We start from the raw sequence: 27,481 nt of genomic DNA, 5'->3' as shown, positions 1-27,481 counted from the left end.
CTGTTGGTGGGAATGCAAGCTGATACAGCCATTCTGGGAAAACAATGTGAAGTTTCCTCAAGATGTCAGGAATAGAGCTACCCTAAGACTTGGCAATTGCACTACTAGATATTTACCCCAAAGATATAGATGTAGTGAAAAGAAGGGGCACATGCACACGATGTTCATAGCGGCAATGTCCACAAAGGCCAAAGTGTGGAAGGAGCCAAGATGCCCTTCAGCAGATGAATGGATAAAGAAGATGTGGTACATACACACAATAGAGTATTATTCAGCCATCAGAGACAATGAATACCTACCATTTCCATTGACATGGATAGAACTGGAGATTATGTTAAGTGAAGTAATCAAGCAGAGAAAGACAATTATCATATGGTTTCACTCATATGTGGAATATAAGCAATGGCACGGAGGACCATAGAGGAAGGGAGGGAAATCCAAAAGGGGAGAAATCAGAGAGGGAGATGAACCATGAGAGACTATGGACCCCAAAAAACAATCTGAGGGTTTCAGAGGGGAGGAGCGAGGAGGAGGGGATAACGGGGTGATAGTATTGAGGAGGTCACGTGCTATGATGAGCACTGGGTGTTATATATAACAATAAATCATTGAACACTACATCAAAAACTAATTATGTGTCTGATAGCCATTTGTATGTCTTCATTGGAGAAGTGTATGTTCATATCTTCTGCCCATTTTTTTATATGCACTACTGGGTATTTACCCCAAAGATACAGATGGAGTGAAAAGAAGGGCCATCTGTACCCCAATGTTTATAGCAGCAATGGCCACAGTCGCCAAACTGTGGAAAGAACCAAGATGCCCTTCAACGGACGAATGGATAAGGAAGATGTGGTCCATATATACGATGGAGTATTATGCCTCCATCAGAAAGGATGAATACCCAACTTTTGTAGCAACATGGACGGGACTGGAAGAGATTATGCTGAGTGAAATAAGTCAAGCAGAGAGAGTCAATTATCATATGGTTTCACTTCTTTGTGGAGCATAACAAATAACATGGAGGACAAGGGGAGGTAGAGAGGAGAAGGGAGTTGAGCGAAATTGGAAGAGGAGGTGAACCATGAGAGACTATGGACTCTGAAAAACAATCTGAGGGTTTTGAAGGGGCGGGGGGCGGGAGGTTGGGGGAACCAGGTGGTGGGTATTAGAGAGGGCACAGATTGCATGGAGCACTGGGTGTGGTGCAAAAACAATGAATACTATTAGGCTGAAAAGAAATGTGAAAAAACTAATTATGTACCATACAGTGGTTAACTGAACATAATTAAAAAAAATTTTTTTTCAGTAAAGAGCTTGAATAACAGAAATGGACCAAGCAGGAGAATGAGTGAACTCAAAGACAGATAAATTGAAATTATCCAGTCAAATGATCAAAAAGAAAAGAGAATGAAAAAATTCTGTGGGACTTCTAGGACACCATTAAAAGAATTAATCTACACATTATTAGAGTACCAAAGAAGAGAAGGAGAAAAGGGCAGAAAGCTTATTTAAGGTGATAATGGCTGAGAACTTTCAAAATCCAGGGAGAGATTTGGACATCCAAATTCATGATATTTGTAATTCTCCAAACAATTTCAATCCTCAACGAGATCTTCTCCAAGGCTTTACAATAAAACTGTTTAAAAATGAAAGAATCTTGTATCCATTTTGAGTTTATCATTGTGTACAGTGTAAGAGAATGGTCGAGTTTCATTCTTCTACATATGGCTGCCCAGTTTTCCCAGCACCATTTATTGAAGAGACTGTCTTTTTTCCACTGTATATTTTTTCCTGTTTTGTCGAAGATTAACTGACCATAGATTTGAGGGTCCATATCTGGGCTCTCTACTCTGTTCCACTGGTCTATGTGTCTGTTTTTATGCCAGTACCATGCTGTCTTGGTGATCACAGCTTTGTAGTAAAGCTTGAAATCAGGTAACATGTTGCCCCCAGTTTTATTTTTGTTTTTCAACATTTCCTTAGCAATTCGGGGTCTCTTCTGGTTCCATACAAATTTTTGGATTATTTGCTCCAGCTCTTTGAAGAATACCGGTGGAATTTTGATTGGAATGGCATTAAAAGTATAGGTTGCTCTAGGCAGTATAGACATTTTAACAATGTTTATTCTTCCGATCCAAGAACATGGAATGGTCTTCCATCTTTTTGTGTCTTCTTCAATTTCTTTCATGAGTGTTCTGTAGTTCCTCGAGTACAAATCCTTTACCGGCTTGGTTAGGTTTATTCCCAGGTATCTTATGGTTCTGGTGCTATAGTAAATGGAATCAATTCTCTAATTTCCTTTCTGTATTTTCATTGTTAGTGTATAAAAAAGCCACTGATTTCTGTACATTGACTTTGTATCCTGCCACGTTACTGAATTGCTATATGAGTTCTAGTAGTTTTGGGGTGGAGTCTTTTGGGTTTTCCATATAAAGAATCATGTCATTTGCGAAGAGAGAGAGTTTGACTTCTTCATTGCCAATTTGGATACCTTTTATTTCTCTATGTTGTCTGATTGCTGTTGCTAGGACTTCTAATACTATGTTGAACAAGAGTGGTGAGAGTGGGCATCCTTGTCGTGTTCCTGATCTCAACGGGAAGGCTGCAAGCTTTTTCCCATTGAGGATGATATTTGCTGTGGGTTTTTCATAGATAGATTTGATGAAGTTCAGGAATGTTCCCTCTATCCCTATACTTTGAAGCATTTTAATCAGGAGCGGATGCTGATTTTGTCAAATGCTTTTTCTGCATCAATTGAGAGGACCATGTGGTTCTTCTCTCTTCTTTTATTGATTTGTTCTATCACATTGATTGATTTGGGAATGTTGAACCATCCTTGTAGCCCAGGAATGAATCCCACCTGGTCATGGTGGATAATCTTTTTAATGTGCTGTTGGATCCTGTTTGCTAGGATCTTGTTGAGAATCTTAGCATCCATATTCATCAGTGATATTGGTCTGAAATTCTCCTTTTTGGTAAGGTCTTTGCCTGGTTTGGGGATCAGGGTAATGCTGGCTTCATAGAAAGAGTCTGGAAGTTTTCCTTCTGCTTCAATTTTTTGAAACAGCTTCAGGAGAATAGGTGTTATTTCTTCTTTGAAAGTTTGGTAGAATTCCCCAGGGAATCCGCCAGGTCCTGGGCTCTTGTTTTTTGGGAGGTGTTTGATCACTGCTTCAATCTCGTTACTAGATATCGGTCTATTTAGGTTGTCGATTTCTTCCTGGTTCAATTTTGGGAGTTTACAGTTTTCCAGGAATGCATCCATTTCATCTAGGTTGCTTAGCTTATTGGAATATAACTGTTGATAATAACTTCTGATGATTGCCTCTACTTCCTTGGTGTTAGTTGTGATCTCTCCCTTTTCATTCATAATTTTATGAATTTGGGCTTTTTCTCTTTTCTTTTGGATTAGTGTGGCCAATGGTTTATCGATCTTATTGATTCTTCAAAAAACCAACTTCTAGTTTCATTGATACGTTCTACTGTATCTCTGGTTTCTACCTCATTGATCTCAGCTCTAATCTTGACTATTTCCCTTTTTATGTGTGGAGTTGGTTTGATTTGTTGTTGATTCTCCAGTTCTTTAAGGTGTAGAGACAGCTGCTGTGTTCTGGATTTTTCAATTTTTTTGAGGAAGGCTTGGATGGCTATGTATTTCCCACTTAGGACCACCTTTGCTGTATCCCATAGGTTTTGGACCAAAGTGTCTTCATTCTCACTGGTTTCCATGAATTGTTTCAGTTCTTCTTTGATCTCCTGGTTGATCCAAGCATTCTTAAGCAAGGTGGTCTTTAGCTTCCAGGTGTTTGAGTTCCTTCTGAACTTCTCCTTGTGATTGAGCTCCAGTTTCAAAGCATTGTGATCTGAGAATAATCTCAGTCTTTTGGTATCGGTTGAGTCCTGATTTGTGACCCAGTATGTGGTCTATTCTTGAGAAGTTCCATGTGCACTTGAGAAGAATGAGTATTCTGTTGTTTTAGGGTGGAATGTTCTGTATATATCTATGAGGTCCATCTGGTCCAATGTGTCATTCAATGCTCTTGTTTCTTTATTGATTTTCTGCTTCGATGATCTATTTCTGAGAGAGGCATGTTAAGATCTCTTACTATTAATGTATTCATATCAATATGACTCTTTATCTTGACCTCAATGTGAGACAGGAATCCATCAGAATCCTAGAGGAGAACATAGGCAGTAACCTCTTCGATATCAGCCACAGCAACTTCTTTTAAGATATGTCTCCAAAAGCAAAGGAAACAAAAGCCTAAATAAACTTTTGGGACTTCATCAAAATCAAAAGCTTCTGCACAGCAAAGGAAACAGTCAACAAAACAAAGAGGCAACCCACGGAATGGGAGAAGATATTTGCAAATGACAGTACAGACAAAAGATTGATATCCAGGATCTATAAAGAACTCCTCAAAGTCAACACACACAAAACAAATAATCACATCAAAAAATGGGCAGAAGATATGAACAGACACTTCTCCAATGAAGACATACAAATGGCTATCAGACACATGAAAAAATGTTCATCATCACTAGCTGTCAGGGAGATTCAAATTAAAATCACATTGAGATATCACCTTATACCAGTTAGAATGGCCAAAATTAGCAAGACAGGAAACAACATGTGTTGGAGGGGATGTGGAGAAAGGGGAACCCTCTTACACTGTTGGTGGGAATGCAAGTTGGTGCAGCCACTTTGGAGAACAGTGTGGAGATTCCTCAAGAAATTAAACATAGAACTTCTCTATGACCCTGCAATTGCACTACCGGGTATTTACCCCAAAGACACAGATGTAGTGAAAAGAAGGGCCATCTGTACCCCAATGTTTATAGCAGCAATGGCCATGGTTGCCAAACTATGGAAAGAACCAAGATGCCCTTCAACGGACGAATGGATAAGGAAGATGTGGTCCATATACACGATGGAGTATTATGCCTCCATCAGAAAGGATGAATACCCAACTTTTGTAGCAACATGGACGGGACTGGAGGAGATTATGCTGAGTGAAATAAGTCAAGCAGAGAGAGTCAATTTTCATATGGTTTCACTTATTTGTGGAGCATAACAAATAGCATGGGGGACATGGGGAGTTAGGAGAAGGGAGTTGGGGGAAATTGGAAGGGGAGGTGAACAATGAGAGACTATGGACTCTGAAAAACAATCTGAAGGGTTTGAAGAGGTGCAGGGGTGGGAGGTTGGGGGAACCAGGTGGTGGGTATTAGAGAGGGCATGGACTGCATGGAGCACTGGGTGTGGTACAAAAACAATGAATACTGTTATGCTAAAAATAAATTTTAAAAAATGATAATTTAAAAAGAAAGAAAGAAAGAAAGAATCTTGGGCATCTGGGTGGCTCAGTCATTAAGCATCGGCCTTCGGCCCAGGTCTTGATCCCAGTGTCCTGCGATCCAGCCCCACATTGGGCTCCCTGCTAGGCAGGAAGGCTGCTTCTTCCTCTCCCATAACCCCTGCTTTGTTCCTGCTGCTGTCTCTCTGTGTCAAATAAATAAAATCTTTAAAAAAAATCAAAGAATCTTGAAAGCAACAATAAAAAAGAAGCTTGTCACTTACAAGGCAACCCTCATAGGGCTATGAGCATATTTCTTAGAAGAAATCTTGCAGGCCAGGAGAGAAGGGGATGATATGTTCAAAGTACTGAAAGAAAAAAAAAGACATGCCAACCAATAATACTTTGCTCAGGAAAGTTGTCCTTCAGAAGTAAATAAAGGAAATATAAAGATTTTCCCAGACAAATCTGAGGGAGTTCAAAATTACTAGTCCTGCCTTACAAGAAGCACTGCAAGTTCTTCAAGCTGAGATGAAAAAAAGAAAAAGGTTAATTAATGGCATGAAAATGCAGGAAAATATAAAACACATGGTAAAGATAAGTATATAGTCAAATTCAGAATACTCTAGTACTATAATATGATGGTCTATAACTCTAGTAAAGGTTAAAGGACAGAAAATTTTAAAATAACTATAGCTAACACAAAAACAGACACATAGATCAGTGGAACAGAATAGATAACCCAGAAATGGATCCACAACTATATGATTAACTAATCTTTGACAAACCAAGATATCCAGTGGAAAAGAGTCAGTCTCTTCAACAAATGGTATTAGGAAAACTGGACAGCAACATGCAGAATAATGAAACTAGGCCACTTTTTTACACCATACACAAATATAAGTTCAAAATGGATGATAGACCTGGACAGGAAACCACTAAAATCCTAGAGGACAACACCAACAGAAATCTCTTTGAGATCAGTCTTGGCAGTTTCTTACTAGATACATTTCTGGAGGCAAGGGGAACAGAAGCAATAATGAAGTACTGAGGCTTCATCAAGTTAAAAAGCTTCTGCACAGTGAAGGAAACAATCAACAAAACTAAAAGGCAGCCTTCAGAATGGGAGAAGATATTTGCAAATGACATATCTGATAAAGGGTTAGTATCTAAAATCTATAAAGAACTTAGCAAACTCAACACCCAAAAAATGAATAATCCAGTTAAGAAATGGGCAGAAGACATGAACAGACATTTTTCCAAAGAAGACATCTAAATGGTCAACAGACACATGAAAAGATGCACATCCTCACTCATCATCAGGGAAGTATAAATAAAAACTACAAATGAGATATCACCTCAAACCAGTCAGAATGGCTAAAATTGGCAACACAAGAAACAACAGGTGTTGGCTAAGATGTGGAGGAAGGGGAACACTCTTAACATTATTGGTGGGAATACAAACCTGTGCAGCCACTCTGCAACAGTATGGAATTTCCTCAAAAAGTTAAAAATAGAACTACCCTATGACCCAGCAATTGCATTACTAGGTTTTTACCCAGAGGATACAAAAATACTGATTCAAAGGGGCACATGCACCCTGATGTTTATAGCAGCATTATCAACAATAGCCAAATTATGGAAAGAACCTAAATGTCCATTGACTGATGAATGGATAAATATATGCAATGGAATATTATTCAGCCATAAAAAGGAATAAAGTCTTGCCATTTGCAACAACATGGGTGGAGCTAGACTGTGTTGTGCTAAATTAAGTAAGTCAATCAGAGGAAGACAAATACCTATTGACTTCATCCAGATGTGGAATTTAAGAAAACAAAACAGATAAACATAAGGGGAAAAAATAGAGAGGGAGGTAAACCATAAGACTCTTAACCATAAAGAACAATCTAAGGGTTGCTGGAGGAGAGGTGGGTAGGTTGTGGGCTAAATGGGTGATGGATATTAAGGAGGGCACTTGTGATGAGTACTGGATGTTATATGTAAATAATGAGTCATTAAATTTTACTCCTGAAACTAATATTACACTCTATGTTAACTAACTAGAATTTAAATAGAAAAACTTGAAACATGAAAAAAGTCACTATTGCTAATATAATTGGCTAATGGATATACAATATAAAAACATATAAATTAGAACATCTAAAACATAAAGGGGGAGGTGTTGAGTAAAAGGGTAGAGATTTTGTATGGGGTTGCAGTTAAGTTCTAATTATCCTAAAATAGATTGTTACAGCTATAAGATGTTTTATGTAACATCTTATAACATCTCATGTAACCAGAAAGCAAAAACCTACAGTAAATACATGTGAAATAAAGAGAAGGGAATCAAAGCATACCACTGTGGAAAATCATCAATTCACAAAGAAAGACAGCAAGAGAGGACAAGAATGAAGGAACTACAAAAAGAGCCAGAAAACAAACTTTTTTTCAGAAAACAGTTTTTGTAAGTGGTACTAATGAATCCTTCCCTATCAATAATTACTTTTAAGGTAAATGGATTAAATTCTCAATCAAGGACATAGAGTGGCTAAATAGATTAAGAAATGATCCAAGAATATGTTACTTACAACAGACTTACTTTAGTTTTGAGGACACACATAGGATGAGAGTAAACGCATAGGAAAAAAGATACTTCATTCAAATGGAAACCAAAAGACAGCAGTGGTAGGTATTCTTTATCAGACAAAATAGACTTTCAGTCAAAAGCTGTAATGAGACAAATAATGTGATTATATAATGACAAAAGGGTCAGTTCATTAAGAGCATAAGACAGATATAAATGTATATGCCCCTAGCTTCAGAGCACCTAAATATAGAAAGCAAATATTAACAAAACTAAAGGGAGAAATAGACAGCAATACAATAATAGTAGGGTCATCAGTGGCCCACTTTCAACACTGGATAGATAATCCAGACAGAAAAATCAATAAAGACACATTAGACTTGACTTAGGTCCCTATACTTAGGACCTAAGGGACCTAACACACATACAGAATATCCCATCCTAAAGCAGAGTAAGACATATATTGCACATGGACAATCTCCAGGATAGATCAACATTAGGCCACAAGATAAGTATAAACAAATTTAAGATTAAAATAATATTAAATATTTTTTTCTTATGACAATGATTTAAAACTAGAAATCAATAATAGGAAGAAAGCTGGAAAATACACAAATATGTGAAAATTAAACACCACACTCCTGAATAACCAGTGGGGCACGGAAGAAATCAAAAGGGAAATTTAAAAAAAAAAAATCTTGAGACAAAAAATGGAAACACAACATACTAAAACTTATCAAACATTAAATAAATTTAAAAATAAAGCAGTTCTAAGAGGAAAGTTTATAGTAATAAATGCTTACATTAAGAAAAATCTCAAGTAACTGATCTTTGTACCTCAAAGAACTAGAAAAATAACAAACTAAGTCCAAATTTAGCAGAAGGAAGGAGATAAAGTTCAGTCTAAATTTAGCAGAAGGAAGGAGATAAAGCTCTGCTAAAAATATAGAAAATGAACATAAAAGCAATAGAAAAGATCAAGGAAGGAAACTAAGAGTTGGGTTTTAAAAAAAGATAAACAGAATTGAAAAACCTTTAGCTAGACTTGCCAAGAAAAGAGAACTCAAGTAAATGAAATTATAGATGAAAGAGGACATTACAACTGATACAACAAATATAAATGATAATAAGAGACTAGTGTGAATAATTATATGTCAACAAATTGGGCAACCTAGATGAAACATACAACCTACCAAGACTAAATCAAGAAGAAATAGAAAGGCTGAACAGACTATTAACAAGTAAGGAGGGTGACTCAGTAACCAAAAACTTCCCAACAAAGAAAAGCTGAAGATAAAATGGCTTCATGGGTGACGTTTGTTGAACATTTAAGAAGAATGAATACTAGTGCTTCTCAGAGTCTTCTAAAAAATTGAAGAGGAGGGAATATTCCCAGACTTGTTTTACAAGGCCAGCATTTTCCTGATACCAAAAGTCAGCTAAGGACACAAAACTGGAGGATTACTGAAGGAAGGGGTGGGGGTTGGGGTAACTGGATAATTGTTATTAAGGAGGGCATGTGTTGTGATGAGCACTGGATGTTATAGGCAATTAATGAATTGCTTATAACAATTAATGAATCATTGAACATCAAAAGCTAATGATTACTATATGTTGACTAACTGAACATAATTAAAAAAAAAAACAAGAAATCTACAGACCAATATTTCTGATGAATAGAGATGCAAAATTCTCAACAAAATACTAGCAAATCAAATTAAATAGCTCATTAGAGGTATCATACACCATGAACAAGTGGGATTTATTTCCGAATTTCAAGGATTGTTCAGCATAAAGGTGATAATACATCATATTAATGGAATGATAAATTGAAATCATATGATCATTTCAATAGATGCAGAAAAGCACTTGTCAGAATTCAACATCCTTTCATGATAAAAACTCTCAACAAAATGGGCACCTGGGTGGTGCAGTTGGTTGAGCGCCCAACTCTTGGTTTCAGTTCATGTTGTGATATCAGTGTTATGAGATCGAGCCCCAAATTGGGCTCCGTGCTCAACACAGAGTCTGCTCAGGACTCTCTTTCCCTTTTCCTCTGCCCCTCACCCCCCCCATCTCTCTCCCTCTCTCTCTCTAAAATAAATCTTAAAAAAAAAAAAAAAGCTCTCAACAAAATGGACACAGAAGCTACATACCTCAACATGATAAAGACGACTGTGACAAGCCCACAGTTGACATCATGCTCAACAGTAAAATGTTGGAAGCTTTTCCTCTAACATCAAAGCCAGACAAGGGTACCTAATCTCACCATTCCTTTTCAACATAGTATTAGAAGTTTTAGCCAGAGTGATTAGGCAAGAAGAAAAAGAAAAGCCATCCAAATTGGTAAGGGAGAAATAAAATTGTTTCTCTCTGCATATGACATGACCTTATATAGAGAAAATCTGGAAGCTTCTCCCCCCAAAACTGCTAACTAATGAATTCAGTAAAGTTTCAGAATACAGAATCAACATGCAAAAGTTAACTGGGTGGGGAGTTGGGTGAAACTGGTGGTGGGTATTATGGAGGGCACGTATTCCATGGAGCACTAGGTGTGGTGCCTAAACAATGAATTCTGGAACATTGAAAAGAAGTAAAAATTTTTAAAAAGTTAATTGCAAAAGTCAGAATATACTAACAATGAACTATCTGAAAAAGAAATAAAGAAAACAATCCCATTTACAATAGCATCAAAAACAATAAAATACTTAGGAATAACTTAATCAAGGACGTGAAGGAGCTATACACTAAAAATTATGACGTTGATGAAAGACATTAAAGAAGACACAAGTAAATGGAAAGTTTATGAATTAGAAGAATTAATATTCTTTTTTTTTTCAAAGATTGTATTTATATGACACAGAGAGAGAGAGATCACAAGTAGGCAGAGAGAGGAGGGGAAGCAGGCTCCCCGCTGAGCAGAGAGACTGATGCGGGGCTCCATCCCAGGACCCTGAGATCATGACCTGAGCCGAAGGCAGAGGCTTAACCCACTGAGCCACCCAAGTGCCCGAAGAATTAATATTCTTAAAATGTCCATACTGCATAAAGCCATGGATAGACTCAATACAATCCTTATCAAAATGCCAGTGGGATTTTCTGGAAATAGAAAAAACAATCCTAAAATTCAAATGGAACTACAATATACCTTGTATAACCAACCAGTCTTGAGAAAGAACAAAGCTGGAGGTATCACACTTTCTGATTTCAAACTATATTATAAATGTATAGTAATCAAAACAGTGTGCAAAACAAAACAAAACAAAACCATTGTGGCACTGGCATTAAAATAGGTGCACAGACCAATGGAACAGAACTGAGACCCCAGTAGTAAACCCACACATATATGGTGAACTAATATTTGACAGGAATGTTAATAATATTCAATGAGGAAAAGATAGTCTCTTTAGTAAATGTTGGGAAAACTGGATATTCACATGCAGAAAAATGAAATTGTACCTCTGTCTTACAACCACTCACAAAAATTAACTATAAATGGATTAAATATTAGACCTGAAACTGTAATCTCTCAGAAGAAAACAGAGCAAAGCTGCTTGACATTGGTGTTGGTGAAATTTTTTGGAATATGACACCAAGAGCACATCAGTGAAAGTGAAAATCAACAAGCACGACAACATTAAAAAAAAAAGTCAATTCTGTACAGCAAAAGAAACAATCAACAAAATGACAAATCAGCCTACAGGATAGAAGAAAATATTCACAAACCACAAAGGTGACAAAGAGTTAATATCCAAAATACGTAAGGAACTCCTAAAGTTCAAGAGTAAGTAACCAAATAATCTGATTTTTGAAATGGTCAGAGGATTTTACTTTTTTCTAAAGAAGACACAAAAATACATGAAAAGGTATTCAGTACCACCAGTCATTTAGGAAGTGCAAATCAAAACCACAATCAAATATTACCTCATACCTGTTAGAGTGCCTGTCATCAGAAAGACAGAAGGTACAAACTTCCAGTTATAAATAATTCATGGAGTGGAAAGTACAGCATAGGGAATATAGTAAAATAATATTGTAATAACATCAAATGGTGACAGATGGTGTCTACACTTAACTGTGGTGAACATTAGATAACATATAGTATTGTATAGTATTATTGTACACCTGAAACTAATATAACAATGTATGTCAATTATATTACACTGATCAAAAATAAAAGAGAAAGTGTTTTTAAAAGATGAGATAAATAGTGGCAAGGATGTATAGAAAAGAGAACTCCTGTGGCACCTGGGTGGCTCAGTCAGTTGAGCGACACACCTGCGATTTCTGCTCAGGTCATGATCTCAGGGTCTTGAGGTTGAGCCCCAGATCATCAGGCTCAATGAGGAGTCTGCTTGAGATTCTCTCCCTCTGCCTCTCCCCCAACTTGAACTCACTCACTCTCTCTCTAAAATAAATTGATCTTTAAAAAAAGAAAAGAGAACTCTTGTGCACTATTGTTAGAAATACAAATTTGTATGGTCACTATAAAAAACAGAATGGAGATTCCTCAAAAAAAAAATAGAAAATAGAACTACCATATGATCCAGCAATTCTACTTCTGGGTATATATCAAAGGAATTGAAATCAGGATCTCAAAGAGATAGCTATACTTCCTTGTGCATTGCAGTATTATTCACAATAGCCAAGACATAGAAACAACCTGTGTCCATTGATGAATGAATGGATAAATAAAATATGGTGTATATACAATGGAATATTAATCATCCATAGTAAAGACAGAAATACTGCCATTTGTGACAACATGGATAAAACTTGAGAGCATTATACTAAGTGAAATAAGTCAGAGAATGGCATATACTTATGATCTCATTTATATGTGAAATCTAAAAAAGCTGAACTCATTAAAAACAAAGAGTAAATTGGGAGTTGCCAGGGACAGGGGAGTAGGGGAAGTGAGGAGATACTAGTTGTAAGAGGATTTAAGTTCTGGGATCTAATGTGAACTATATTTAACAGTAGTATATTTTGTACTTGAAAGTTGTTAAAAAAAAAGTAGATCTTGAACATTCTCACCATGCCAACAACAAAAAGGTAATTATGTCAGACAAAAGATGTGTTAACTAACCTTATTGTGGTACTCGTTTTGCAACATTATATGTGTAAAAAATCATCATGTTGTGTACCTTACACTTATATAATATTATATGTCAATTATATCTCAGTGAAGCTGGGAAAAGAAACCTTTCCCAGAACATAGATATGAGTGTCCAGATTGAAAGGGCCCAATAAGTATTTAGCACTTAATTATGAAACTTCAGCTCACTAAAGCTGAACGCTTCCAGCAAGAGAAATAGGTCACCTACTAAGGATTTGTCATAAGAATAGCATCTGTCTTCTTAATAGCAACACTGAAAACCAAAAAATAATGAAATATTGCCTTTAAAATTCTGAGGGAAAATAAAATTTGACCTAGAATTCTATTTGTATTCAACCACATTCTCAATCAAATGGGAAAGTAGCCTAAAGAAAATTCTGGTCATTCCAATTATCAAAACAAAAAGCCTTTTTAAACCTTTTTTCAGGAAACTACTGAAGGATAAATCATTTGTTTAAAATGAGGGAGTATGGGGCGCCTGGGTGGCTCAGTGGGTTAAGCCGCTGCCTTCGGCTCAGGTCATGATCTCAGGGTCCTGGGATCGAGTCCCGCATCGGGTTCTCTGCTCGGCGGAGATCCTGCTTCCCTCTCTCTCTCTCTCTCTCTGCCTGCCTCTCCATCTACTTGTGATCTCTCTCTGTCAAATAAATAAATAAATAATCTTTAAAAAAAAAATAAAATAAAATAAAATGAGGGAGTAAACCAAAAGAGGCTATATGTGCCATCCAGGAAAGGCACTGTGACTCAAGGAGAGGCACAAAGAATTAGGACTCCGTTGGAGGGTAATAGGCCTAGAGAGTAACTTGTTCTGACAAGAGCACAAGGGCAGCCAGGAAGCCTCTCCAGGAGAAAAATGACTTCAGAGAATATGTGGTAGTTTTACCATATGGAGAATGTTTTTGAAAGGTATTTTATTTTTTTAAAGGTATTTTATAGAACTTCGGAGGACATAAGAGGAGGCCCTATAATTTAAATAAAACTAAGATTGCTAAAACAAAAGCAGAAGGTAGTAGAAGAAAGGAAATATAATTGAAGTACACTATTTGGTCCATCAGTAAACAATATTTATTTATTTTTAAATATTTTATTTATTTGAGAGAGAAAGACAGAGATAATAGAGAGCACAAGTTGGGAGAAGAGGGAAAAGCAGGCTCCCAGTTGAGCAGAGAGCCTGATGTGGGGGGCTCGATCCCAGGATCCTGAGATCATGACCTGAGCTGAAGGCAGATGCTCAACAGATGGAGCCAGCCAGCTGTCCCTCAATAAACAATATTTAAAAGTTACAATCTTATAAATAAGGTTTGTTTGTGGGGTTTTTTTGCATTCAAACACAACTATTTTTTTTTTGGTCTGTTCTTTTTTTTTTTCTTTTTTATTTCTTTCCAGTGTTCAGAATTCATTGTTTATGCACCACACCCAGTGCTCCATGCAATACGTGCCCTCCATAATACCCACCACCTGGCTCCCCCAGCCTCCCACCCCCTCCCTTCCAAAATCCTCAGTTTGTTTCCCAGGTCTACAGTCTTTCATGGTTCATCTCCCCTTCCGATTTCCCCCAACTCACTTCTCCTCTCCATCTCCCCATGTCCTCCGTGTTAACCCATCTCCATAAGTTTTAACCAAAACTTGTGAGGTATTAGGAAAGTAGAAGGTATTAGGAAAGGGAAATGGATATAAACAGATGTTAAGATCCTCAGCTGCCATTATAAGAAGCAAATAGATAAATCTAAAACTGCATAAGAAGAGAGCAATATAAATGTGAGATTTAGAAATACTTGATAAATTTTAGAAAAAAATTATAAAGAGTTGAAAGTACTTATCTCTAGGAAATAGTACAGGGTGAATATAGAACCATTAATTTTATTGCAAGACTTTTAGTGTTATTTAACTTTTAATACTATGTGCTTATATTACTTTTAATACATTTAAATGTTAATTTTAAAAAGTTGACTTATCCAAAAGGCCAAAGAAAGTTTCAAGCCCCTTTTTATTTTTTTCATTTCATGCTGACTTTTCTGTCTTTTATCCTATATATTTGTTTTTAGATAGAAAGAACTGAATAGGGTGAAGAAAAACCATTTGAAACCAACCTTTTGAAAGTCCACAAATTTATTGAAAACCACTTATTTTATGTTAATTTGCATATGGTAAATGCACAGTAAGTGTCTGAGTTAATTCTTAAAGTTATCAACAAGTTTCAGAGGAATAACCTTTTGGAGTCTTTTTGTATTAACACTTAAGTCTATTACTAGAGATTACAAAGACTCCATGTGAAACTTTCTGATTTTAATACTCTTTGTCTCTCATTTTACATGAAAACTTAATGAATAGAATTATGCCTCAAGGGCGCCTGGGTGGCTCAGTGGGTTAAGCCGCTGCCTTCGGCTCAGGTCATGATCTCAGGGTCCTGGGATTGAGGCCCGCATCGGGCTCTCTGCTCAGCAGGGAGCCTGCTTCCCTCTCTCTCTCTCTCTCTCTGCCTGCCTTTCTGTCTACTTGTGATCTCTCTCTGTCAAATAAATAAATAAAATCTTTAAAAAAAAAAAAAAAAGAATTATGCCTCAAGCTTACATTTAGAGCATGTTGTTTTTCCTAAAACAAAACAAAAACAAACAAAAACAAACAAACAAAAAAAAAAAAACCACAAACCAATCCCCTGTGCAAGTACTGAGTGGTAATAATTGATTTTTAAAAATCTATTTAAATGCACAAATGGATTCCCTCTTCTATACGACAAGAATCAGAGGAAGCCTGTAACGCTCCTCAACTCTTGCTTCTGCTTAATAACATGTCCAAACCCACATTCAGCAACAGAGAATTAGTGCTACCCAAACTAGAAAGCATTTTGAAGGGCAACAACAAAGTATTTATGTTAATTGTAATTAGCTATGCCTCTTTGGAGAATGTAGACAACTTGAAGATTATATAAAAGCTTCTATTTTGTGGAAAGATCTAACAAAGCACTCACATTATAACCTCCTGTTATGCTATTATCTTTCTACATGAGCATGTGTTGCGAATAGTGTTAGTCTGTTATCTTCTAGTGCTGATTAATATTTTTATTAGATCAATGTTTGTACTTCCATTTCTGGACTTAAATCAATTGATTGGATTATTTACTAACAATGAAACATCATTTTATTAGTGATCCTGACTAGATATATCTTATATTCCCTTGTAAGACCCACAACACTTAACACAATTCTAAACATATATAGCAGGCAATTAAATATGTTATTCAGGTGAATAGAATATCTAAAGTTGTAGGGGTTTTTTTCCATATTGGCAGACTTATGTAGATTAAATGAACCAGAGACTTAAAAGGGATGAAAATGCTTTCTGTGTAGGGGAAATTTGTCATTACTACAGTAATGTAGTGTATACATTTTTAAAATTTTTTTAATGAGAAAGGAAAATTCATTCCAAATTTATTCCAAACATAAAGGACACAAAAGCAGCTGTAACAGAATATTTTGTTTAATTATCTGGTAATAAATGAGAAAACTTGGATAAAATAAAGTTTTCCTAGGAAAAGATAAGTTACCAGTATTAACAGAAATACAGATTTTAAAAAAAAGAAGTGTTAGTATTGGGGCACCTGAGTGGCTCAGTCAGTTGGGCATCTGCCTTTGGCCCAGATCATGATCAAGGATCCTGGGATCAGGTCCCACATCGGGCTCCCTGCTCAGCAGGGAGCCTGCTTCTCCCTCTCCCTCTGCCTGCTACTCTGCCTGCTCTGCTCTCTCTCTGTCAAATAAAAAGAATCTTAAAAAAAAAAAAAGAGTATTAGTATTTGGCTGGCCAGACAGATAGACAGACAGAAATCTGGCCTGTCAAATATTTTATATATATTCACAAAGGTCTTTGAATACTATGAAGTTTATAACCAGGAGACAAATTACTGAATGATTAAGTAATCACATCTTCAGCTCTAATACATTTGGCCATATTTTTTTCCACAATGATTATATATAGTCCCACTAGCAATGTCCATGCAATTTTTAACTAATTTATATTTGATGTACATTGTAAATTGCCTGATGTACTTAGGATATAAAGATTATTAAGATAGGGTTTTTTGCTCCCTGGGAGGGGAGTCTAGGGTTGGGTAGCAAACATGGAGATAATACAGAGGAACGTATCAGCTAGCCAGCTGATGCTGCTTGGTAACAGGGAAGTGGTTTCTCCTTATAGTGCCATAAGAGACGTTCCAGAATACCAGTTTTGGTGCCTTTCTTTGGCCACCCATGTGGTGAACTTTTAAACTGGCTTGAAAGTTCTCCTCAAATTTGATGCTTCTGAAATCTAGAATGACATTTGTTATTGTCAAAAGGGATGTTTTATACTGAAATTAGCTGTAAACTCTTATATCTAGTTATAATTGAACATTTATGTTTAAGATTGGTAGTTCATTTTTAAGAGTTAATCAGTAAATCTGCTTGAGAAGAATGACTTAATGCAGCCCCTAAAAGTAAAATAAAACAATGGAAATCATTTTAGGCCAATAACCTTCCCAGTAGGATATGGGTCAGTAAACTGTAGAAAACTTGATTTTTTTTGAAAGCTTGATTTTTTAAAAGCTTTTTTGTATATGATGGATATTTTTATATGTATACATTCTGTGTGATGATTTCCTGAGTTGGTGGAGGCCTATTTTATTATATTTAATATATATCCTGGGAACAAATAGTCCCATGAATGAACATTAACAGTCAATAATAATTAACTAATATAGCTAAAAATACACACGAGTATTTAATAATTAGCAAATACAACTAGTAAGATACATTTAAATTAATATTTAATTGTATTCAGTTTTCCAAATACACACATTTAACCCTAAATAAAATTAAGGAGGGAATGTGATGTGATGAGCACTGGGTGTTATATGCAACTAGTAATCATTAAACCCTATCATGAAAACTAATGATGTACTATGTGTTGGCTAATTGAATTTAAATTAAAAAAAATTGTTTACCCATTTTTCTACTGATGGACATTTATGTTATTTTTACTTTGGGGCTTTTACAAATAAAACTATTATGAAAATTGGGTACAAGAAAAAAAAGAAATGAAACCATTCTACTCAGCAGCCATCCTTCCTACCCATGTGATGTAGACTACTTCACCAAATGAGTGCTGTTTCACACTTCTGAGGCCCAAAAGGAGCAGATAGAAACTCTCATTGTTGAGTTTACCAAGACCAGGGACTGCACTGTTGTGAACCCACAATTCTTCTTGGCCAGGGTTTCCACCTAAATATGACTGACTTTTCTATAATAACTACTTGTAAAGAAGAATACCAATAACAATAAAATAAGAATGATCAGCCACTTAAAATATGAGAGGTTCCATGGCAGGTTAATCTGCACAAAACCCTGTGAGGTTAAATTCAGTACAAAATGTTATCCTTACTTTATAGATGAGCAAACACAAAGGTGAGTCAAGATTTAAAACCAAGTGTCCTGACTTCTGCACTTAGGTCCCTAACTAATGTATCATGCTGCTTCCCATTAAGTAGTTTAAGCCTCACAATAACTCTCTGAGGAAGACAATAAAAGCTTTATGTCAGTTTTATAGCTGAGGAAACTGTCTTTTGCAGAGACTAAGCAGTTTATCTGATTTCACGACTCATTTGCATGTAGCTAGGATTGGAATCTGCTTCTTCTAACATCAGCCAGCAGCAAAGGAACAGCATGTTTGGGTTTCAAGACTATACCTCCTCCAGTGTAGAGAGCCTAAAGAAGCTGGATCTCAAGGCTCGGGATGTGGTAGAGGGTGTGGAGAGGACAGCGGCAAAGCACAGATCCAGAGGGAGCACCTGTGACTTGGCTGGGGCTTTGAGCTGGTGAGGCTTGAGTTACAATCCAGACTTGGCCACCTTCTTGCTGTATGAGCTTCAGCACATCACTTCCTTACACCCCACTTTAGTTGCTTTCATCAAATACAAATAGCATTGTTCTAAAAATGTTATCAGACTTAAGTGAGAACATATATATAAAAGACTGCAGAATGCCTTGCATATAGAAGGTGCTTCATAAAAATTAGTTTCCTTCCCAGGTGAGTGAATTTTTCTTTCTTTCTTTCCACAGCACTTATCTAGCCGGCAGAGTGTCCAGCAAAGCACATCCCAGGTAAGCAGCTTAGCTAGGCCTCCGAGTCTTTTCCCTCGGCACTTGAAGTGGTCACAGCATGGGGATGCCAACAGGCAGTGATAACCACCACAGACATCTTGATTGTGTGATGCCTTTCATCTAAATAACCCTGACCTCCAAGCACATTTGGCCAGTCTCCCCTCACTCCTCTGTGCAAATTTACATAAGCACAATTGAAATAACATAGACTGGGAGACTGAAATGAATCCGTCTGGGAGAAAGTAAAAGTGTCATTTAGAATGGTATCTGTTACCATCTAACACTGTAAATCAAGTGCATCAGGACGACATCTCCAAGTAAAAACTTTGAATTTAAAAGTTCATGGGGAATTTAGAAGTTTGTGACCTGATGAAGATATTAAGTTCACTCGTAAGTTGGAATTACCATTCCCATAGCTCCTTCACTCAGTTTACTTCTCCCAGCTACATATTTGCCTGTCTCAAACCACACATATTGACACAGCACTCCCCTACTAGCAGAGAAGACACCTTCTGTCTCTCTTACATGATCCCCTTTGATAGTAGAAGGAGAGTTAGTCATTTAGTTTTCATTTTATTTCTGATCAGTGTAGTGAGTAACTACAATATTTACTGGTTTTTTTGCCTTTCTCTTTAGGTAGATACAATGCGCCCACGTCATGGGGAAACCTGTCGGATGCCAGTGCCACACCACTTCTTCCTCAGCCTGAAGAGTTTCACCTACAATACTATTGGTGAAGACACCGATGTCTTCTTTTCCTTATATGATATGAGAGAAGGCAAGCAGATCAGGTAAAAGTTACTAGAAGTTGTGGTGAGGTGGAGATTGTGGAAGGATGATATTACCTGGGTCATAAGCATCTCTGGCCTTCAGGGAAGATAGATGCACAGAGAAGGAAAAACAAGATAAAGTAACTTCTTACCTACCTGGGAGTTTTGCCTCAAATCCCAGTGTACCTTGAAGTCACATACGGCCTCTTTTTTATGCCTATTTCCACATGGAAGTTTGAATTCCAGTCTTGGCTGTCACCACCTCAGGGAAAGAAAAGGATGTATCTATTCAGTTCCAGAGAAAATGCATAGGAGAAACACAGAACAAAGCAAATTCAGCAGAGAGGTCTTGCTCTATAATGCAGGAAGATCTGGGCCCTGCCTTGTTGCATGTGAAGGAGAGGGTTCACAGGGAAATAGGCTAATGATGTCCTCCTGTCTGAGAGCGGTCTTAGCCCTCAGTGCCTTTCCAGCCCTATAAAGGGGAGAGCTTCTTCTGGACAGAAAGGAAGGTCGGTCTGACTCCTTCATTCCTGTTTGTCCTGGGTTGGAAGAGAGGCCAAAAGAATGGGGCTCAGAGGTAGTAGACCATGTATCTTGGCAGAACAATGAGTCCTTTAAACATGAACAACTGCGGGGTGGGGAGCAGTCAAGGAGACACTCTGGGCTTCACTTTCTCTACAGGCCAGCAGAGCTCTGATGGGGTGAGATGATAGTGGTAGCCAATTTTAGGGAGTCCAGAGAGTTCTCTGGTTGTCTTCTACTTGGGGCAGAGAGAAAATAAATTTGGGATACTTTTATATTGCCTGGAAGCTTCCTTTATTCAGAGTGCTTTACAGGTCTTTTATTTATTTATTTATTTTTACTTAAAATTTGAAAACAGCTGTTCCATTTTTCCAGTTGCATGGTATACATAGAAAATTAAAAATGGAAGTTATAGCAGTACAAAAGAAAAGGAGTTAATTTGCATGCTCCACAGTACCTCTAATCCTGACCACATAGCCCTGAAAATTAAAGCAACTTGCTTCACTTTGGTGTAGAGCTAAAATGATACCCTCACTGTTGGGGTCATGTGGGTTTTCCTTGTCACTGACGTCTCCCAGTCTGTGGGTCTAGAAAGACTGTGGGAAAAGACAGCTGTGGCAGGGATGCTAGCTACAGGTGCTGGGCTGTGCGGATGCAGATTCTGGCTGCGATTTGTCCACTAGGCCCAAGGTTCATAAACTTTATTACTTACCTTTGTATGTGGAAGAATTCTTTCTAAAAGCTGAATTTTTTGAGACAGTTCAGTAAGTGAAACAGATAAAATAGAGGTACTTTACTGTTGGAGAGAAAAGGGAAATAATGGGAATCTCACTATGTCCCTTCCCCCACCCAGTACTGGGTGTAACCACTGAAAGTCCCTGGGTTGTAATATGAAAACCGGAGCACCCTTCTTTATCATCTTTGAGTGCTAGTGACTATGTCTTCTCTTTCCATGATCCCAGCACCTCGCCTGTGCCCAGTACATGCTTTGTCAGGCTTATTGTACAGAGAAGATCCACGCCCAGCAGAAACACCCCTTCTCTGGTTTGTAATCCATGCAGGATCATCAGTGCATCAGTTGTTTTTTTACTTGGGCTTCTTGTGTATAATTGAGCCTCAAGAAACAATAAAACATTTTTAAAAGAAGAAACATAAAAAAACATTTTTTTCCTAGAGTTGCTGGAAATGTTTTGGTCATTTAAAAATCCCTAGATATTAGAGAACTATACCAGCTTCCCATTCATATAATAAACTTGTAGGGTCCTTAATTGAAAATATCATTTCTTTCTTCAGTTTTAAGAGTGGACTAATACGCAGAATTTTAGATCTAGGCTTAATTGATAAGTGTTCCTTCTTCTTTCCATTAGCATTTGTGTAGTTTTATAAGCCCCCCCAAATTTTAGTTCATTGAACTGATGATACCAACTATGTTTTCCTAATGATTAGGTATTAAACTGGTGATACATTACTACCTTGAAGTAGTTACCAGAAATCATGAGAGGTTAGGGATGTATTACATACCTAACCGACTGTTGATACAGAGACTGTTGACACAGAGCAATCACTGTATCAACCAAACAGTGCTAGTCTGGTGTTCAGTATTTCCAGGACGCTCTCACCTCCGTGCCTGAGAACATGCGTGAGTAGAGGGAGCAGGCTAAAGAGAAGACCAGATGTTCCCGCACTCTGAGTCTCATTGCTAATCCCACAGGCAAACCTAGAGAGGCTCCAGTGAATGACAGCCTGCAAACCCACATAGCACAACCTGATGAGTAAGTATTAAACAATCTGCGTGAAGGAAGAAGCAGCAGCTGAGAGGGCCCTGGTAGCTGTAACTTTCTGTGACATTTTATCATTCTGTACAGTTATAAATATTTAGCCTTGAAATCTAAATCTCTGATTAAGACCTCTCCCCTGAGCTTCAGAGTCTCATTTCCTTTTTCCTACCAGACATGTGCCCTTGGATGTCCCTCAGACGTTTCTACCTCAGTATATCTAAACTCATTTCATTTTCTTTCCTCACAAATATACTTCCTTCTGTGCTCCTTAAATCAAGTGAAAGGCATTATCATTTACCCAGAGATCCATGTCATAGACTTCGATATCATCTTAGCCTCCTCTCTCTCTATCTCCTTCCCTTTTCAATTAATCACTCTATCTTACTAACTTCTGTCTCCCAAATATCAGTCAGTTCACTCTCCCTACCACTCCTGTCATCACCTCAGATCCTTCACACTTCTCCCCAAATACAGACTCCCTGAATCTACTACCTTCCTACTCTGAGTTACTCTCCATAGCACCACCATACTTACCTTTTAAAAATGCAAACTTTTCACATCATCTCCCACTTAACCTAAAGCCCTTGTAACTCAGTGTGACATAAAAGGCCCAGGATGATATAATTCTATTTCTCGAGCTTTATTTCCTGCATCTTGATGAGGCAGTTGTCTTTTCTTAAACATGCCTTGCTCTTTCATGCCCCGTTACCCTTGCTAGCTTGGTAAACTCCTGTCCATTGAAACTCAACTATATGAAACCTTCCTTAGTATTCATGAGTATAATCAGGCCCTGAGACTTCATTGTGCCCATGATAACACCCTGTACCTAGCTTTAGTCCATTATTAGATATTAAATTGTAATCATACACATGCATGTAGATTTCCCCCACTGGAATTGGAGCTTTCTTGTGTGTCTTTGTACCATCACTCCCCACCTCCCACTGCCAGTGCTAAGCACAGAACTTTGGATATTGGAGCATTAAATAAATATTTATTGAGTGAATGAATGAAGAAGTGGTCAAATAACCAGTCCTGTGTGAATCAAGAAAATTTTATTTAACTGAGCAGGTTAGCAAGTATTTACTAAGAATTTCTTGTTTGTGGGCCCCTGTAATAACTGCTTGGGATTTAGAAGTTAAAAAGGACTGTCCCTCACCCTGAGGAGGTCTGAACAAGGCATTACAGGAATGTCTAGAAGGTATGAAACATGTTTTCCTGATTTTTAAGAACCCCAGTTAAGTGGAAAAATAAGATTAGGGCATATGTCTTACCGACATACAGCAACACTTTAAGCACAATAAGCAGTCAGGAAAAAACAAACAAAAAATACAACCCTTTAGACAGAAACTTTTTATTAACATAACATTTGCTTTAGGGGTACAGGTCTGTGAATCATCAGTCTTACACATTCTGCAGCACTCATTATAACACATACCCTCCCCAATGTCCATCACCCAGCCACCCTATCCCTCTCCGCCCCACACCCCAATAACCCTCAGTTTGTTTCCTGAGAATAAGAGTCTCTTATGGTTTGTCTCCCTCCCTGTCACTTCTTGTCTCGTTTTTTCCCTCCCTACCCCCAATGACCCCCTTCCCTACCTCTCAAATTCCTCATATCAGAGAGATCATATAATTGTCTTTCTCTGATTGACTTATTTCACTTAGCCTAATACCCTCTAGTTCCATCCACGTCATTGCAAACGACAAGATTTTGGGGTTTTGATGGCTGCATAGTATTCCATTGTGTGTGTGTGTGTGTGTGTGTGTGTGTGTAAAGAAGATGTGGTATATATACCACATCTTCTTTATCCATTCATCTGTTGATGGACATCTAGGTTCTTTCCATAGTTTGGCTATTGTGGTTAGACAGAAACTTTTGTGGAGTTTTTTTAAGCTTAAAAACAATGAGCAGTCTTGTCTACATCATTGGTTGTTTTATATTTTTTCCTAATCAATTACATTTTAGATTTTGCTTTATATTTAGGATTAAACTATATAGTTTGGGAAAGAAATATAGTCAGCTTTACCATGTAATAAACTGAGAGAGATGACTTTTTCTGTTATGGTGAGCTAGATCAGTTGTCACCAAGGTTGTGAATTTAATACTCAAAGAACTATTTTTTAAAAAGAAAAAAGAAGTCAGAGAAGAAGAGGATCTTTGAAAGACTGAGGAGCCAGGCTCTTGGAAAAAGGATTCTGGGAGAAAATTAAAGTAATTGAATTAAAGAGTGTCCAGGATTCAGATAAGGTACTAATTCATTTGTTCAACAGATATTTATTAAGCATCTACTAGCTATTGGGATAGAACCTAGGGATACTGAGGTGAGCAAAAGAAATATCTGCTTGTCTTCTTGGACCTTATGATCTAGAAAAGAGACCATCTCTTTCTACTGGAGAAATCACCAAACACGTGATTGCATGAATAAGTATGTAGTTAAAAAGCATGATAATTGCTGTAAAGGGACATCATGCAGAGTGCTCTGAAAGCTCATGTAGACTGGAATGAGGGGAGGCTCTTAGGGCATCCATGTTGAGGCTTAAAGTATGTGTAAACAGAAAGAGTGGATAATGTGATCTAGGCAGAAGGCCTAGATGCAGGGAAAAACTTGGCATATTCAGAAAACTGAATGGCAGTCAGTGTAGCTGGAATGTTGCGAGAGAAGGAAAGGAAATATCAAGAGGGGATTGAAGAGATAGTCAGGGACCAGATTCTACAGGGCCTTGTAGCCATGAAAGGATTTTGGATTTTATTGGAAGTTCAAAAAAAGAAGATACTCAAGCACAAAAAGTAGCAAAGGCAAAAACATGAATCAGACACAACAAAGATATCAATGTATGTATGCAGGAAATTAGAAGAGGTTATTAGAGCTGGGAAGAGGTTTGTACTGGCAGTAAACTCCAGGTCTTGAATCTGTTTCTTTTTTTTTTTTTTTCCTAGAAACCTCACATGGGTCTTTTCTTTATTTCTACATTTGTTGTATTATTTTTCCACCTTTTTTAATTAATTTTTTATTTTTTCAGCATAACAGTATTCATTATTTTTGCACCACACCCAGTGCTCCATGCAATCCGTGCCCTCTACAATACCCACCACCTGGTGCCCCCAACCTCCCACCCCCCACCCCTTCAAAATTCTCAGATCGTTTTTCAGAGTCCATAGTCTCTCATGGTTCACCTCCCCTTCCAATTTCCCTCAACTCCCTTCTCCTCTCCATCTCCCCTTGTCCTCCATGCTATTTGTTATGCTCCACAAAGAAGTGAAACCATATGATAATTGACTCTCTCTGCTTGACTTATTTCACTCAGCATAATCTCTTCCAGTCCCGTCCATGTTGCTACAAAACTTGGGTATTCATCCTTTCTTTTTTCTTTTTCTTTTTCTTTTTTTCTTATGCATGTTTGCTCACAGCCCCTTGAACAAAGAAAGAACTCAGTAAATGTCCAATCAGAAAATGTATTAAAGACAAGATTCAGTAGGTCTAGGGTAGCTCTGAAAACCCTGTACACTGATTTAGATTTGATGCATTAGATAACCCTTATGAATCCTTGAGCAGGGGGATGATGTGAATGACACATTGAAGGTGATTATTTGAGATTATCACAGTGGTATTATAGAGGTTAAACTAGAAAACAGATAAGTTAGAAGCTGTTGCAGACATGAAGCGGTAAAGCCCTAGGATAAGGACGCTAGTAGTAAGATTAGAGAAGATAGGGCATCGTGTCCTATAAGATTTGGACCCAGATTCATCACCTTTGTAACCTAATTTCCTATCCTTCCCCCATTGTTCAATCTAGTTCACAAAGGCCTCCTTGCTATTCCCTGAAAATATAACATGGTTCTACTTTAGGTCTTTCTTCGCATCTGCTATTGCCTGAATATTCTCATGGTGCTTGCAGCCTCACCTTCCTCGGGTTTTTACTCAAATATCATACTTTCAGGCTTTTCCTAGCCACCTTATCTAGAATTGAAACCACCAGGGGTGCCTCAGTGGCCCAACCCATCAAGAGTCTACCTTCAGCTCAGGTCATGGTCTCAAGGTCCTGGAATAGGGCTCCCACGTTGGGCTCCCTGCCCAGTGGAGAGTCTATTTCTCCCTCTCCCTCCCCTCACCCACTCATATTTGCTCTCTCACTCTCAAAATAAATAAAATTTTTAGAATTGAAATCATCATTACTACCATCTTCCACATACATTCATATTCTCAGTGTCTCTTCCTTGCTTTATATTTTTCCTTAGCACTTAGCACCATCTAGCATACTAAATAGTTTACATATTTACCTTTTTGTCTGTGTTCCATCACTGGGCTTTAAGCACTATGAGAACAGAGTTTTTTAATCTTATTCACCAGCAAATCCCCTGAACCTAATGGAGTATTGGCTTATGGAAGGTACTCAATAATTATTTGCTGAAAGGATGAGAAGTCTACTAAATGTAACAATAAACTTACTTATTTCTCTTATCACTTTTTCTTTCTATTTCTAAAACCTATAACTCAGTGGTTTTTTGGGTTTTATTTTTGTTTTTGTTTTTATTTTTTACCTTGGCGACAAGGAGAAATGGTGCTATAATTATTGAAGCTAGCTGAGTGAAGAAAATAATGAGTTCGGTTTGGGCTATGTTGAGTTTGAGGTGATAGCCAAACATTTGATGGGTCATGTGGTAGGGGCATCTGGGATGCAGGTGAGATGTCACAGATGGAGATGAGAATTTTCATGGGAATAGTTTCTGCATGCAGAATCAAAGCTATCTGAAAAAGTGAGAACATATGAGAAGAGCCAAGGGCAAAAGACTGGGAACATTTTAATCATTAGAAAACAATTTATGTATACATAACACGCACAATGTACTACTGCCAAGTAATTTAGGAATTCATTTAAGACTGGGAAAATAAATGCCAGTAAAACAGAAGAAATAACTGAGCACAGCCAGCAGCATCATAGTACTTGAATTCAAAAATATATAACAAATCCTCAGTAATCAAAACAGTATGGTACTGGCATAAAAACAGACATAATGACCAATGGAACAGAACAGAGAGCCCAGAAATAAACTTACCCATATACAGTCACCTGATCTTTGATAAGGGTACCAAGATACATGATGGGGAAAGGATAATCTTTTCAATAAATGGTGTTGGGAAAACTGGATATCCACATGCAAAAGAATGAAATTTTTCACACCATTCACAAAAATTAACTCAAAATGGATTAAAGACTTAATGTGTGAGACATTAAATCTTTAACTTCTATAAGAAAACACAGAGAGAC

The 27,481-nt window shown here is 37.4% G+C and overlaps 1 protein-coding gene across 4 annotated transcripts in view; it reads left to right on the top strand.

The window, feature by feature from the left end:
- The window catches only part of DOCK3 (dedicator of cytokinesis 3), a 564,947-nt gene that overhangs the window by 375,565 nt on the left and 161,901 nt on the right, over positions 1 to 27,481 (top strand). For all 4 annotated transcript variants that reach the window (XM_047693084.1, XM_047693058.1, XM_047693067.1 and 1 more), the window contains 2 exons: positions 19,099 to 19,140; positions 19,777 to 19,931. In XM_047693084.1, the coding sequence (XP_047549040.1) occupies positions 19,099 to 19,140; positions 19,777 to 19,931 (197 nt within the window). The remainder of the gene's footprint in view (positions 1 to 19,098; positions 19,141 to 19,776; positions 19,932 to 27,481) is intronic.

Source organism: Lutra lutra, chromosome 1 (assembly GCF_902655055.1).
Source record: "Lutra lutra chromosome 1, mLutLut1.2, whole genome shotgun sequence".
Lineage (NCBI taxonomy): Eukaryota > Metazoa > Chordata > Mammalia > Carnivora > Mustelidae > Lutra > Lutra lutra.
The sequence above is the reverse complement of the archived record's forward strand: the minus strand, read 5'-3'. Positions and strand labels throughout refer to the sequence as shown.